We start from the raw sequence: 15,118 nt of genomic DNA, 5'->3' as shown, positions 1-15,118 counted from the left end.
ACAGTGATCCAAATAAAAGCCCTCTTTTAAACACATACTATTTAAATTTAATACCAGCAGTTCATTTCCTGTCTAAGAGAAACTATTCCTTGAAAATGTGACTATAAATATTTGAAAAATAATGTTCTAAGCACTCTGCACTAGATCCATCATTTCCCTAGTGTTGTTTCATGAACCATTAAAGAAATGTGTGTAAAAATAAGTTACCTGCTCAAGTAAATGTGGAAAATACCAGTAATTTTTTCCCCTTCTTGAGTATTCACAGTATGTATTAGTAATATTAGAGGATGGTAAAAGTCCTGCAGAAAGGAAATCTGTTTAATGTTGTTTAACCCAGTATCAAACATGAGGTTACCATTAAACATCTTGAAAGGTACAACTTGGGAAAAACTGTACTAGATTATTCACTAATTGGCTCTTCAGATCTTAGAATCTACATATTGGGAGTGCTTCTATGGAAGAAATCTCATGGATTTCTATAAAATTTCTGAGAAGTAGTTGTCCCATGGTATCCACAGGAAAGTGGTTCCAAGACCTCCCTGCAGATAGCAAGATCTGCAGATACTTAAATCCCTCATACAAAATGGTGTGGTGTTTGCACATAAGCTATGAATATCTGTCTATATGCTTTAGATCATCTCTACATTACTTATAATAACTAATACAATGCCAATTTATGTAAATATTGTTATACTATATTGTTTAAGGAATAATGAAAAGTCTGAACATAGTGCAGACACAGTTTTTAATACTGAATATAATAGAGCCTCAGTTGATTCCATGAATGTGGAATCCCAGGGATATGAAAGATCCCATATAGTTAACTAGCATCTGTTTAAACACACCTAAAAGCAGGGAATTTAATTCTAACAATCCTAATTATTTCAGTAAGTTCTTAGTTATGTAGCACTTCTATCTTCTATAACTTCAAACACTCACTCTAAAGAATGAAGATATAATATCTGCAGATAAAAAAGGTGCTAACCAAACACAGTAACTAATATGTCTGAATACTCTTGCTTTTCTTATTTATTTCACAGGCACCTCTGTGGGCATATATTGCTTGTGCATGTGGCCTTTTCATTTACCAGTCTTTGGACGCTATAGATGGGAAACAGGCAAGAAGAACCAATAGTAGTTCTCCTTTGGGAGAACTTTTTGATCATGGTTGTGATTCATTATCAACAGGTATTGTTACTGTTTTAATGTTAATGAGTAGTAACTGATAAAAACATGTTGATAAACAGCATTAGGATAAATAAGGGTTTATTTGGTCATCAGAATAAATGATTTTTTAATTAAATAAGAATTTCTCACGACTGCAACTGACTCATATTTGTTCATTATTGGCAGTATTGGGGAATTTAGAAATTAAGTTCATTTTTTTCATCGTAAGTATGGTTTGGGGCATCTTTTTAAGGTTTAAGGTATAATAGTCATTATTAAAGAAAACCTCATGAATTACAGATGAGCACAGTAGTGGGAGACTTGTTTGATAATTCGTGGTCTTTATATTTAAATGAATCTTAAATTGACATTTTAGTCTTGGATTATAAATATGTAATGGGGCTTGGATAAAAAGAGTAGATTGAATGAATCTGGAGATCTAATGTGCAATATGAAGACAACGGTTAATATCAATGTATATTGAAATTTTTGCTAAAACAGTAGATTTTAGGCGTTCCTACATGAAGTAAAAAGAAAACCATGGAAGGCAATGAATAGGTTAATTTGTTTAATAGTGATAATCGTTTCACTTCACACATAGCATATAAAACAGCATATTGTGTACTTTAAATATGTACAGTTTTTTAAAAGATGAGAAAAAATACAGTAAAGTGTTAGGATAGATGAATTACAGGGTGATATGTCTTTAGTGCTGCAATGTTTTTAAGTAATATTTTAATATGATTTTAGAGGGAAAATGTTTGGTTGGTTGGGTGGTTTTGTTTGTTTGGCAGTGCTGGGGATCAAACCCAGGGCCTGATGCGTTGAACTATACCCCTAGCACTAAATGAATTTCTAACTAGACTTCCTGACAGGAACTTTTTCTCCTTATTTTAATTTGGTTCCATAGTTCTCTTATCATTTAGCATGGCATTAAAAAGGAAACAGCCAGGATGTTTACAGGCACCAGCATGCCTGTAATCCCAGCAGCTTGGGAGGCTGAGACAGGAGGATCACAAGTTCAAAGCCAGCCTCAGCAAAAGCAAGATGCTAATCAACTCAGTGAGACCCTGTCTCTAAATTAAAAAATAGGGCTGAGGATGTGACTCAGTGGTCAAGTACCCTGCCACCCAAAAAAAGAAAGAAAAAAAAAAAAAAAGCCCTTTGATGACTTTATCTCCTGAATTCAGGTTTGTAGATGATGTAGATGTATGTCAGAATGAATCATTATTTCATTGTATCCTGATAACAACTTTCTTAGTAGACAAGGAAGAGAAACTAAGCTCTTATAACTTCTAAGAGTCAAGAAAAATTCAAAAAACTTCCACTGAATAAAAGCTAGCTGAGTATCTTGACGCTAACCACGTGACCACAGAATACCATTATCCTGTTTTTTTATTGAAAATGACAATTTTTGCATTGTAGTTTAAGTTCCATACTTTTATAGGAATATTTTTTTCTATGTATGTCACCCATGATATCTACTAAATAAGAAAAGACAGTTATCAACCTGAAGCAAGTAGGTCCCTTGGGGTTTGTTGTTGTTTGTTTATTCATTTTTGTTTTCTTTTTGGCTGCCTTGAACTTTTTTCTACTCATTAGTATCACTAAGTCGAGAGAATATTCCAAAAAATGCCCAAGTATTTTAGTTGCTTTCAAGAACTTTGGTTCCACCAAGTGATTTAGTGAAAAAAGAGATTGAAATTATGAGATAAAATGTAGCATAAAAGATTATATTCTACTTTTCCTGTTATTATCAATTACTGAGAGTAGACAATACTTTATTTTGTCTCTTCTAAGGTTATTTCCAGCTCAGTTATTGTTTGTTATTTATTTTGTCCCGTTTTCATCGTGATTTTTCTTTCTGCAGTTTTTGTGGTTCTTGGAACTTGTATTGCGGTACAACTTGGGACAAATCCTGATTGGATGTTTTTTTGTTGTTTTGCTGGGACATTCATGTTCTATTGTGCACACTGGCAAACATATGTTTCTGGGACATTACGATTTGGAATGTAAGTACACTTAATGACAATTTTGTTTTCACTTTCAAATATGGAGAATGTGGGTTGCTTATAGGTATTTGAGTATCAGGAGTTGATAAAATCATTATATTTGTTTAATAAATAAAATGTTTTAAAGCTATTATAGCTATTTTCTAATAGACTATCATATGTCCCCCTGTTACTTTTTAAAAAGGAAATATCAGAACCCCCCAATTATAATTTTAAAACAATATGAAAATATGCTTCAAAAAAGCATATTTTAAAGCAATATGAAAAACCATAGCCCCTTTCTACTTGTTTCCATTTGTCTTCCTAGACAAACTCACTTTCCCCCCTACCATTATTCACCTTACTCACTGTTTTATTTTGATATATAAAAATGTGTTTTCAGGAAATAAGATAGTTTCTGAGAGCAAAGAACAATATTCATCTCTAAATTTCATAGTTTAGTTAGGTTTATAGTTTTTTTTACATTGTGTTCTTTATGAATCTATAAAAATCTAAGCTCTTAATAATTCAGTTGACATGAACACATCATATAATTTATTATTGCCAACAAATATACCTGAGAATTTAAAAATTAAATATAAACATCTTTTAAACTCCTAAAGAAAGAGTCTCTACCTGTTGATCAGTACTTTTCCATAAGTATTAATGAGTTAACCAGTTTTGGAACTTGGTTAATGATGGCACTCACCCATTGTTTTTTAATTAAGTATCACAGATCCTATTTACACCATTTAAGTTACACCATTCTTTTTTCATGGCATAGGATTCAAAGAGAAAAAGCCTTGAGAAAAGACTGTATACTTCATGAAATGTCAAAATAAAAATCTCTGATGGCGGATAACAAGAGAATATCTCAGTCTCAAAGATGAATCATTGATAGATTTTTTTTTTTTAAATTTTAGAACCTTAGTAAACTTAGTTTTTTAGACCTTGAAAAAGCCACAACATGGAGAAATTCAGTTGTTTACTACAAGTTCAGATGGTTTTTTTCTTAAATTTATTTATTGAACTTATCATGTCCTTATGACAATAACTGAATACTTGCTAATTCTTTGGATGTTAACTATTTAAAAGAAATATCTTGGAATAATTTTAAAATAAAGAGGCCTAGAAAATGTGTTTAAGACCTATCTTAAGATGGAACCCTTATTTTTAGAGATGATAGCAGACGTGTATCCGTTGTGAAAACTATGTCTGTGTATCCATCAGCAGTTTATAAAATGATTAGTGCTCAGAATAGATTGGAGAGGTTTGTTTGTATGTTTGTTTGGTTTGGTTTGGTTTTTGGTACTGGGTATTGAACTCAGGGACACTCACCACTGAGCCACATCTCCAGCCCTATTTGTGTTTTATTTAGAGATAGGGTCTCACTGAGTTGCTTAGCATTTCACTGTTGCTGAGGCTGACTCTGAACTCAGGATCATCCTGCCTCAGCCTCCCAAGCCACTGAGATTACAGACGTGTGCCACTGAGCCCGACTGGAGAGTTCTTATATAAAAGAAACAGTAATTGAAAATATTTACAGTTTTTTCCTCAATATTGTTTTCATAATCTTTATTTATTTAAATAATATTTTCATAGTCTTTCTCTGCATTACATAAACCACTAAATATGTTAGATCGCTAAGATCATTTGGTTTTGCCTTAATTCAGTTTTAATTTGTAGTTTTTCTACTGTTTTCAGAAATGGCAAAATTTGTTATAATCTGGATTTCACATAGTTGATGTTTTATTGGTTATTATCTCATAGTTAACCATTTTGTTTTTGTTTTTGGTATTGCAAATTGAATCTCATAGTTAACTTTGAAAGCTTATTTACCAACCAGTCCTAATGTGTTCTCTTTCCCTTTTAAGTAATATAGCACCAATCATAATGATGTGGGAAGTTAAGGAAGGAGAAAATATTAACCATGAAAATAGTAGAAAAATAGGTTTGTAGGACTGATTTGATAGCACAGCTTTCTGTCTTCCGGTCTTAGAATTCCCCTTGCTCTGTTTTTCTGTGATGAAATTATGTATTTAGAGAATTGCAAACAGGTCCATATGGTTGGATCATAAGATACCTGCAGGAGATAAGCCTGGAAAGATCCAGAAAATCAGGGACCTTCTCTGCTCTGCCAAGAAATGTGGGCTTTTATCCCAAATCTGCAGGGAACTTTTGCAAGGCCTAAAGGTGCAAAATTACAAAATACCTTTTAGATAGTCAATCTGGCAACATGGCAGAGAGTAGAATGTGACAGAAAAAAAAAGAAGACTGGTTAGAAGACATCAGAATAATTAATATGAGGATAATGGAGCCTGAACTAACACAGCATCAGTGCTTTAGGGTGAGAAAGGAATAAGTAGGTTAGAGAAAGACTTAAGAGGTATAAACTGTAGGACATAGTCTCTGGGTGTAGGGAATAAATGAGAGCACAGATATTAATTAGAAAGACTCCTTAGGTGGTTGGATAGAAGGTAGAGTAAGGGACTACAGGAAAAGGAACTATTTAAAGGAAAGCTACTTAGGAAATGTGGTGATTGTTAGACATCCAAATAGAATAACAGAAAACTTAGAGAGGAAGCTGAGAAAAAAGCCCATGAAAATTATTGAACAGCCAGAGTAGGAGGAATGCTGGAATGAAAAGCCAGAAGAGGGATGTATTTCAACAAAGAATAATGCCAAGTGCTGCCAAGACTCAAAATGAGGACAGAAAAAATACACAACGAATTTGGCAGCATGAGCCATCCATAGTAGTTTTTATGTAATGGTGGGATAGAAGCCAGAATGTAGTGAGTAGAATAACTAAATACAGTACCACTTATTACACAACATTTAATGATACTTAGAAATGTGTGGCTATGATAGGAAGAAGAGAGCTGTTGATTAGAGGACAGAATATAGGCTAAAAGGAAGGTTTTTAATTTCAGTGAAAAATTTTGAGTGAGCAGAAAAAGAGAGAGAAAATACTGAAAACAGAGAGAAGGAGCATTATTTATGGAGTGAGATAGCTGAAGATACAAAACCAAATGAGTTCTAGAGTAGCAGATAGAAAACAACACTGAATTTCTTTTTAAAATTAAAAGCAGGCTACAGCATTCATAGAAATATGCTGTGAGTGCTTTACATTTAAGGAGATATTTATAAAAATACCAATACAATGGAGGATTACAAAATACATAAATATATTCTAAAGACATCTTTATGCTTAAACTTTACCTGAAGTTTGTATGCATGGAAGAGAAAGTAAAAATTTTATTTTACTTATTAAAAAGGAGAGAAAATCAATTCTCATGTAGCTTGGGTAAAGAAATTTTTAAAAATCACTTTTTCTTACTCTTTCTTAGAGGAAAGTGAAAACTACTTTAAGAACATTAAGGAATCTTATTTTAGAATATTTTTGTTTCACTTATTTTCATTTGATATTTATACACAATTGAAAAGAATCTTGAGGATTTTTTATGTACAATAGATTCTGGTTATTATGCTTTTAATAACCTTATGAAATAGAATGTTTACCAAATAAGAAGTTTTTGTTTTCCTTAATCTCTTTAATGTTAGTGTTTTAATTGCTAGAGTATAGTCATAGTATCTTGAATAGGATTTTAATTCATCCATAGCTAAATAATTTCCATTCAAAGTCTAGAATTGAGAAGGCAAATATGCTTTGAATACATCTTCCCTGAAATTATAAGCTATATTTTGTAGCACTTGCTCTGGTCACAGTTAAAAGCTGTCTTCTGCATAGAATTTTAGTACCTCTCACATCTCAGCAGACCCCTGTCTGCATGGTGCTCTTGGACTGAGCAAGTAGGGCCCTGACAGAAATGAGTACTGTTGGACTAGATCTCATTTAGCCTAGTTATGAAAGATTGGAGAGGGAAGTAAGGTTAGAGAACTTAATGGAAGCATGGGATTAGTAGAAGAAAATAAGCATTATGAGTTGAAGCTCTTTTATAATGAAATATTCTTAAAAATGATTATGAATTATAGGAAATGGGAGAGCTCACATTTACACACTTCAGTCCTAAACCCTCTATATCTAGATATTTTAAAATTTATAACTTGTATGTATAAAATCATTTTTATAAATACATGTTTAGAAACCCTAAGCAACCTTTAATAAAACTACACTTATATAAAATATGTATTAAAAAATCTTCCATACTGTAAAAGCAGAACTCTTGCTTAAATTATTATTTCAGGAAAAATACTCTTAATTATCTTTTTGAGAGAAAAAAAAATTATAATAAATTGAAGTGAGTCCAGTGTATCTGGACTCAAACGTTATCATCAAATTATTTTGTATATGTGTCAGCTTAAACAAGGCTCAGAACTTTCATAAGCCTCATTTCCTAATTTGTAAAATAAGAGCTTTGGAGGAGATGATCTCTAAGCTTCTTTCTTCTTATAAAGTCTGAATCTACTAATTTTACAGATGTTATTTCTAGTGTTCTCATAATTACAATATTAATCTTCACGGTACATTTAATTTTTCAGTTCATGCCTCTAAGATTTCGTATTAGCTAAAAACCATGCCACCAAACATTTATTTCTATTTATGCAAATAACATCCCACTTTTTCTTTTCTATAGTTAATTTAAAAAATTAGTAAACTGTGTATTCTACTGGCAGTTTGATAAATATAGTTTATCTTTTTGTCCAAGTAATTTCTAAATAATTAATTGAAGACTTCCTTGTAATAAAAGACTTCCTTGTTGTTTTTTTTATTTTATTTATTTTTATTTGTTTTATTTTTATTTTCTGTTTAAGAATTAGGAAACTTTGCTATCAAATACCTATATGGAATCTTCATATCTTTATGTGTTTAAGGTTCATCACATGAATTATTAAATACTGAAGATCTTCCTTTTAGTTTCTACTTTCCCTTTGCAAAGATTCATTCATTTTGACCCCTACTCTGTCTACTTAATTTATCAATTATTACATATAATATTCTAAAACAGCCATTTGTATTAACGTAAGACCTAGATTGCAGCTTGTGCTCTCTGGTCATCAGGTAAAATTGGAGACATCTTTCTATGTCATTAGTATTTCTCATTCTTAATTTTGATTGATGTAGTTTTTATTTGAAGCCTGTTCTGTATTACTCTTTTTCTGTCACCACCTGTGTTCCAAAACTTGGGTAGTGATTGGACTGTTTTTCTTGTTGTTGTGTTTTTAACACTAAAAGATTAATCCAGTATAATAAAGAGTTATAATGCTGGTGTGGAATTCCCACAAGAAAAGGAGAAAAAAAATGAAAAGATTTTTCTACTAACAATTATCAGGGAATAGGATAAGGAAATAGCCAATTTGATTTTTGCTCTATCAACATCCAAGAAATCACTTGACTAAATTCTTTCCAACTTTTTCCACATACATCTGCCAATTTTTTGAAATAACAGAATTAGGAGTGTGATGAAGTTTGGGGCAGTAAAGGAGTACAAGGTTAGTGGTTTTTTTATCAAATGTGCAAAATAGATTATTCTCTGGAGTTTCTGTTTTGTTTGTTTGTTTTAAGAGAGGAAAGACACATTAGAAATTTGGGGAAGATGATTAACATACTGACCAGTTCTCACAGAATGTCATTTAAATTACTTCATATCCCTCATTAAATAGTGAATTAGAACTAAAGCCAAATGCTTTTGTGTAATGTTAGGTATCTCTGAACGTTGAGAATAAAAATGAAACTAGAGGCTGGGTATGTAACTGCTGTCTACAGGGAAGTCTAGATAAGTTCTGACACTGAAGGGACCTGTGTCACAGTGTAATTATTTGGCAAGTAGTATTGGCTATTCCGAGGTAACTGAGAGTTGACTGTTTTTAGGACCAATATTTCCTGCTGCCAACTTACAAATCATTTTTTTCAGTGTGTTAACAGTTTTAATTTTTTAAAACTTTTGTACTAATTTTATTTGGATAAGAAATATTTGTGTATGCATAAGGATGGTACAATAGAGTGTAAATTGTATTCTTGAATCTTTAGGTGTCTTTATAAGGAAAATGCTATTTTGTTACCTGTTTTAGTAAGCCTTTTTAGCAAAAGCTCTGAATAAACTATTTTGAAATGTTTGTTTTCCTATGCATAGATTTGATGTTACAGAGTCCCAGATCCTAATTATAATATTCCAGCTCCTCACAGGAACCCTGGGGCCTTGGTTCTGGAACTTCACGGTAACTGCTAGAATATTCATGCTGTCTGATGAACAATGGTGTAATCTCAATAAAGACGGCACCTTTGTCATGCACAGAATAATTAGAAAATTAAAAAATCTTTCTGGTAATATTTTACAAACAGATTATTATAGATCAAATAATTTAATACACAATAGGGCAATAAAAATCCACCCTATTAATATAACAAAGATTTTGAAAAGTCATTTCTGATGATTTGATGATAACCCCAGTTCACTTTTCCATTTATTTATTATGCCTAATATTACTTTTACTCTACGTAATATTTTTTAAAACAAATACCTTTCCACCATTAGATAGATTTTGGGTTTTGGGGGTTTTATGTTTTTTTGGAATTTCTATTTTGAAAACAGAAGAAAAACAAGCAGAGTTTTTCTTAGACAAGTAAGTTCAGAAAACTCAATGTAGGAAAGATTCTGCTTATTAACTTCTTCAGCATATCCTTTAAGCATTCTGTTTCTTCAGCTTGGATTAACAATGATCTTGGTATTATAAAAAAATTCTGCTAGAAATTATTCTCATTTCTATTTGTTTAATGTTTTCCTCCCTTAGTTGTGCTTTCAAATTAAATATCCTTAGCTCTTCATGTCACTATAGTCACCCTTTGAATACCTTCCTCTTTCATTTTTTTCTTTTAGCAATACATATTTCCCTAAAGAAATGTAGTTTATTGTTTTCCTTTCATATTAGAAATGTAATTTTGACCTTCAGACTTTTAGAAGTTCAAAAACATTTGTTAGGAAATATTTCCTCAGTAAAAAAAAAAAAATCCAGAAGCCTACGTACTTTAGTGTAAAAGTTTATTTACAACTAAAAACAGAGTGCCTACATTCAATTTGTTGTGCATTTCAGAGAATGTTGAGGAATTGTCCATATGAAAATTTGACAGATCATTCCCACAATACAAAACTTCATTAGATTTTCCACATAAGTCCCTTGCTCCTCTAAAAAGAATTACAAGCACTTTAATAGGGATATTTTACATCTTTTGTCAAAATAACCTTGGTATATGAAGAATACTGAGAAGTACTATAGACGTCTAGGAGCAAAACCAAAACCATTTTTAATTGAATTTACAATGTATCTACATATTTATTTATGGGATTCACTCATAGGTAAAATAATTGGGCGTAGTTCAGTATGTGTCTTTATCCTCTCTTGACCCTTACTCTGTCTCTAGTACTTTCTCCAAAGACTTGTAGCTTTATACTCATTAAGATCGCCTGGATTTATAATTTTTTATCATGTTTTATTTTTTGTTGTTATGCTCACCAGTTTTCTTAATAAGATTAAGTCAGAATATTGACTTATTTATTTTTCTCCTGTTTATGATAACAAAATACCCTAATTTTTTTTCTAAGTTAATTTAACTTATTAGCATTTAAACTTTCTATTCACTACTGCCTGTTGTATTCTAACATCTTTGGTAAAATTGTGTTAGAATACAGAAGCATCATCCCGAAAGCATCATCTTAGCAATAGCAATTAAAAAAAAGTTTGCCCCTGTTGATAGGCAGGCTAAAAAGTTAGGAGTTCCAACATTGCATAAGAACAGCACTCCCAATATCTTTGAAGTTTCTGCCTCTATTTTCTCTGTAACATTTGAAAAACTTTAATTTTTCTGACTTAATTTCTTCATGTATAAAACTACGATAGTATTTCCTACCTCCTAGGGTAGTTGTGAAGATGAGAAGTGTTAAATATGTAAATATGCTGGTGACTACAGTGCTTGGTACGTAGTCTTTGTTGTTGTTGTTATTGTATTAATTCTAAGACCTATGTTAGTAACTCCCAGTAGCTTGCATATTTCTTCTAGAATTGAATATGATACAGATAGAATAAATTCATGATTCCTTGACTCCAAGGTTGTTAATAAATGGAGTGAACTCTACTTTGAGTTCTTGTTTCCAAAAGTGATGAGAATAGGCTGCCCCTTAGCTTAGATCTGCACTCTAATTCTTTTGTTCAATGACTTATTCCAGCTTTAGCCTATATTTTTCTCCATTTTCTCAAAGTTATTCAACAGATTTTTGCTTTTTAGTCTTCAAAAAATCTTATGATCCGCCGGACGTGGTGGTACACGCCTGTAATCCCAGCAGCTCCGGAGTCTGAGACAGGAGAATAGAGTTCAAAGCGAGCCTTAGCAATGACAAGGCACTAAGCAACTCAGTACGACCCTGTTTTTAAATAAAATACAAAATAGGGCTGGGGATGTGGCTTTGTGGTTGAGTGCTCCTGAGTTCAATCCCTAGCACCCAAAAAAAAAAAAAAATCCTTATGACCCATAAAGTTATTCAAGTGGTGGGTATTACTGTTTTTAATAATTCAGCTTATTTTAAAAACAGACACTTAGATTTGTCTGTTTTCTCTATAAACATTTGAATTAAAAAGATCTAAGTACCACTCAGCTGTATGGATAATGTTATTTAATACCTGTCAAAGATTGTTGTCATTGCTAGTTTGTCCCTTATCAAGGATAGAAAATAAAATGTTGTAGGACAATATGATAAATTTCTAGGCTAGTCTTCCTTTCCGTCCACTAACACTTCACCCTACCCATAGTATTTCTAGTAAAGTATGTTATGAATGCCATGCTCTGCTTATTCATAAATTACCTGTAAATTCAGATCCATTTACAAATAAACAAATCTGTAGTTAATAGTAGTCTGAACCTTGAATTCATTTTCAGATGTCATCAAACTAATGAGTTTTTAAGCAGAAGCTCACAAGTCAAATTGTACCAACCAGGGTTTCTTTGACATTGTAAATTTATCCCTACTACATATTTTATGTTAACCAAACTAATAGTTAACCTAAATTATAACACAGTTGTGTTTATTATTTATAGCTTAACAGAAATTCTTTTGTGTATAAATTAACTGCAAGTGTATATTTAAAATGCTTATGTCACATGTAGAAGACAAATTGATTATCTTCTAATTTTTAGAGGGGGAGGACATTAAAAATTATGCAAAAACATGATTAAGATACTTATCAGCTCTCACAGAATATCATTTAAATACCTTCATCCTTCATTAAATAGTGAATTAGAATTCAAGCCAAGTGCATTTGCACATTTGTTAGCTGTATCTCCAAATACTGAGAAAACTAAGACTTGGAAAATAGTCAGGGGCTCATTGTATAGCTCAGTGGTAGATCACCTGCCTACTCAATCCCCAGCACTGAGAAAAACAGAAATTTTCTTCAGTTTGCTAACGTAGATAGTTTGTAGTTGTTGCACACTATGCCCTAAATACCACTTTTAAAGGCTAATTTGTACTTCTGATATGATCGCTGTCTTCAGTGAGATTTCTAAGCCACCTTCCTATGGTGATGAATGCCCCCTGAGATCCTCCCTTCAACTGAAGAGATTAGGTGTTCCTTGTTTAGAAGTTGAAATTACTCTTTCATTTAAGGACAGTTTGTTCTCTCTACATCTTAATCAGCAGATCATTAGAGTGTTGTTTTAAGGAATGATTGATCTTAGAAGTTTGATCTTCAAGGTTATTTTGACCTTGGACTGCCATACTTAACAGCCTCCCCATTAAAATAATGGGAGCGCTCTCAGATCTCACAGCTGGTTTGCTTTTTACCTTTTTTATCCTTGTGATAGCCATCAGAACCAAAACAATGTTCATTTCTGGCTTCTTGTAATTTAAGTATGTTCTGACCAAAATTTTAATTACGGGTTGTCCACAGCCATTGAAGGAATTCTTTTTGTCCTTTTACAGCTTACATTAAATTTAAGTAGAAGTAGGAAATTATTTAAAGCAATACCAGTCAAGATGTTAAGACATCTTCATAGGTAAAGAAAATTATGCTTTCTCCCTCCAAAATTTTATGCTGTAGAAATCTAATGCTGCAGATAAGAGACCTATTTGTTTTTAAATCACAGTTGTTTGGGGGTGCACATGCCCCTTATGTCTTTTTTTGTTGTTGTTGTTGTTGTTGTAGTGGGGGTCAGTTTCTTTGATTTTTTTTTTCTTTTTATTTTTGATTTTCAACAATATCCCAACACTTGGGAATATTATCACCCATGGTTCTCCATTTTTAAAAAATGTTTTTTCACTTGTAGATGGACACAATATCTTTATTTTATTTGTTCATTTTTATGTGGTGCTGAGGATCGAACCCAGTGCCTCACACATGCCAGGCGAGCGCTCTACCACTGAGCCAAAACCCCAGCCTGGTCTCGATTTTTTAAACAGTAAGAATAAAAGGAAGTGAATACAGAAATTCCAAATTCCTACCTATATATATTCGTCTTTCTACATGTCTTTCCCACATGGCCAAAAAGATTAAAATGAACCTGTTCCTAATAAGCAATCCACTAAACTGAGCCCACACTGAGAGATTTCTTAGTGGACAGATGGCAAAAGGGACTGTCATGTTACTAATTCTCTTCTAAACAGAATCATTAGGTCTTCTATTTATCATTTCTGCTACCTGTCTCAGCTAACTTCAGTCCTCATCCCTGGAAATAGCTTTGTACTGCACTCTTTTTCATTCTTAGTCAAGATTAATGGTACACTTCAGAAGTGATGATAGGCAGTTCTCCTATTCAGAGCAAAGATCTCAGCCTGGAGTTCAGAGGATTACTCTCAATAAGATAAGCAAATAGGAAAAAAATATTCCTAACTGTCTACTGACTGGTAAGTTTTCCTTGCCCCCCTTTCCTACCATTAAAACATTTTGAACTAAATATAATGACAGTGTCTGAATAATTTATAAAATTCTGTCTCCCAAAATTTGAAACATGCTAGTCCACAAATCTTTCCCTAAGAATCCCAATTTGAGACTTTGTGAAGATCTTTTCTCTTTTATATTTATATCCACAGTACAAAGATTAATTGCATAAGGTTCCCTCCATTTTTATTTTGTAATTCTATACTTCTGGCCCTTCCCCTTCCAAAAGGCTACTTCATATGTCCAGAAAAAATGTTCTAAGATGTCTGCCCTTCTCCACCCAAGACAGAATCGATCATCTTTGACACCTACCTGCTTACTCTCCTGAGTCTGCTCCTGAGTGTAATTTCCCTTATTGGCAACACCACTCACCAGGTCAGCTCTACAGATTCTTTTTAGCCTAATTCAATCCACTTTTTTTTTTCAATAAGTGTGTATAACAAGATAACTACATCACTATTTGTTTGCAGCTGAATAAGATTCTATTTAAAAATATTTTTGATCAAATAAAGATAATTTTTTTGGTTTTTGTTGTTCTTGTTGTTTTAGTTTCAAGAGACTGGTTTCAACCCAGCTATCTTTCATGGGCATTAAAGCTTACATATCTTAAGCTCACATTATAGGTTATCTGCTTTAAGTATTAATTTTAGAAATGGGGGCTCTATTCTGTGGAAACTGAACCCCCTTGTTGTTGATACAAACTTTTCTTAGACTGATTATTTTTAGTAACTAAATTATTTGCTCAATTGAAAAACACACTATAAAAAGGTATACAGTGAAAAGTATCCTTCTCATCCTTACCTCTCAGCTGCCTAGTTCCTACACTGTCCTCCCTTATAATAGGTAACCACCCTAATAGGTAATGTATTCTCCTAGAAATGTTTTATGCATCTACTGGTAAAAAATAAAAGAATATTAATTTTTTCCCTTTTTGACACAAAAAGTAGTCTCATACATTCTGCAACTTTCTTTCACTTAATATATTTGCTATTTTTCCATATAGATATTTAGGGAGCTACTCTTCTCCATTCTCTTTAAGGGCTACAAAATATTCCATTGTATGGAAGTATTATAAT

At 32.3% G+C, this 15,118-nt stretch overlaps 1 protein-coding gene across 4 annotated transcripts in view; it reads left to right on the top strand.

Annotated features, from left to right (window-relative positions):
• Positions 1-15,118, top strand: part of Cept1 (choline/ethanolamine phosphotransferase 1) — a 37,071-nt gene that overhangs the window by 12,353 nt on the left and 9,600 nt on the right. For 3 of the 4 annotated variants that reach the window (XM_046467116.2, XM_046467118.2, XM_046467119.2), the window contains exons 3-4: positions 1,041-1,188; positions 3,038-3,179. In XM_046467116.2, coding sequence (XP_046323072.1) covers positions 1,041-1,188; positions 3,038-3,179 — 290 coding nt within the window. Of the gene's footprint in view, positions 1-1,040; positions 1,189-3,037; positions 3,180-9,250; positions 9,336-15,118 lie in introns of all 4 variants that reach the window. The other variant, XM_046467117.2, reaches the window with a different exon arrangement.

This window comes from Marmota monax, unplaced genomic scaffold (genome assembly GCF_021218885.2).
Source record: "Marmota monax isolate L192 unplaced genomic scaffold, Marmota_monax_Labrador192_F-V1.1 WCK01_AAM20220418_F8-fsc00181, whole genome shotgun sequence".
In the NCBI taxonomy this organism is placed as follows: domain Eukaryota; kingdom Metazoa; phylum Chordata; class Mammalia; order Rodentia; family Sciuridae; genus Marmota; species Marmota monax.
This window is presented reverse-complemented; position numbering and strand designations above follow the sequence as displayed.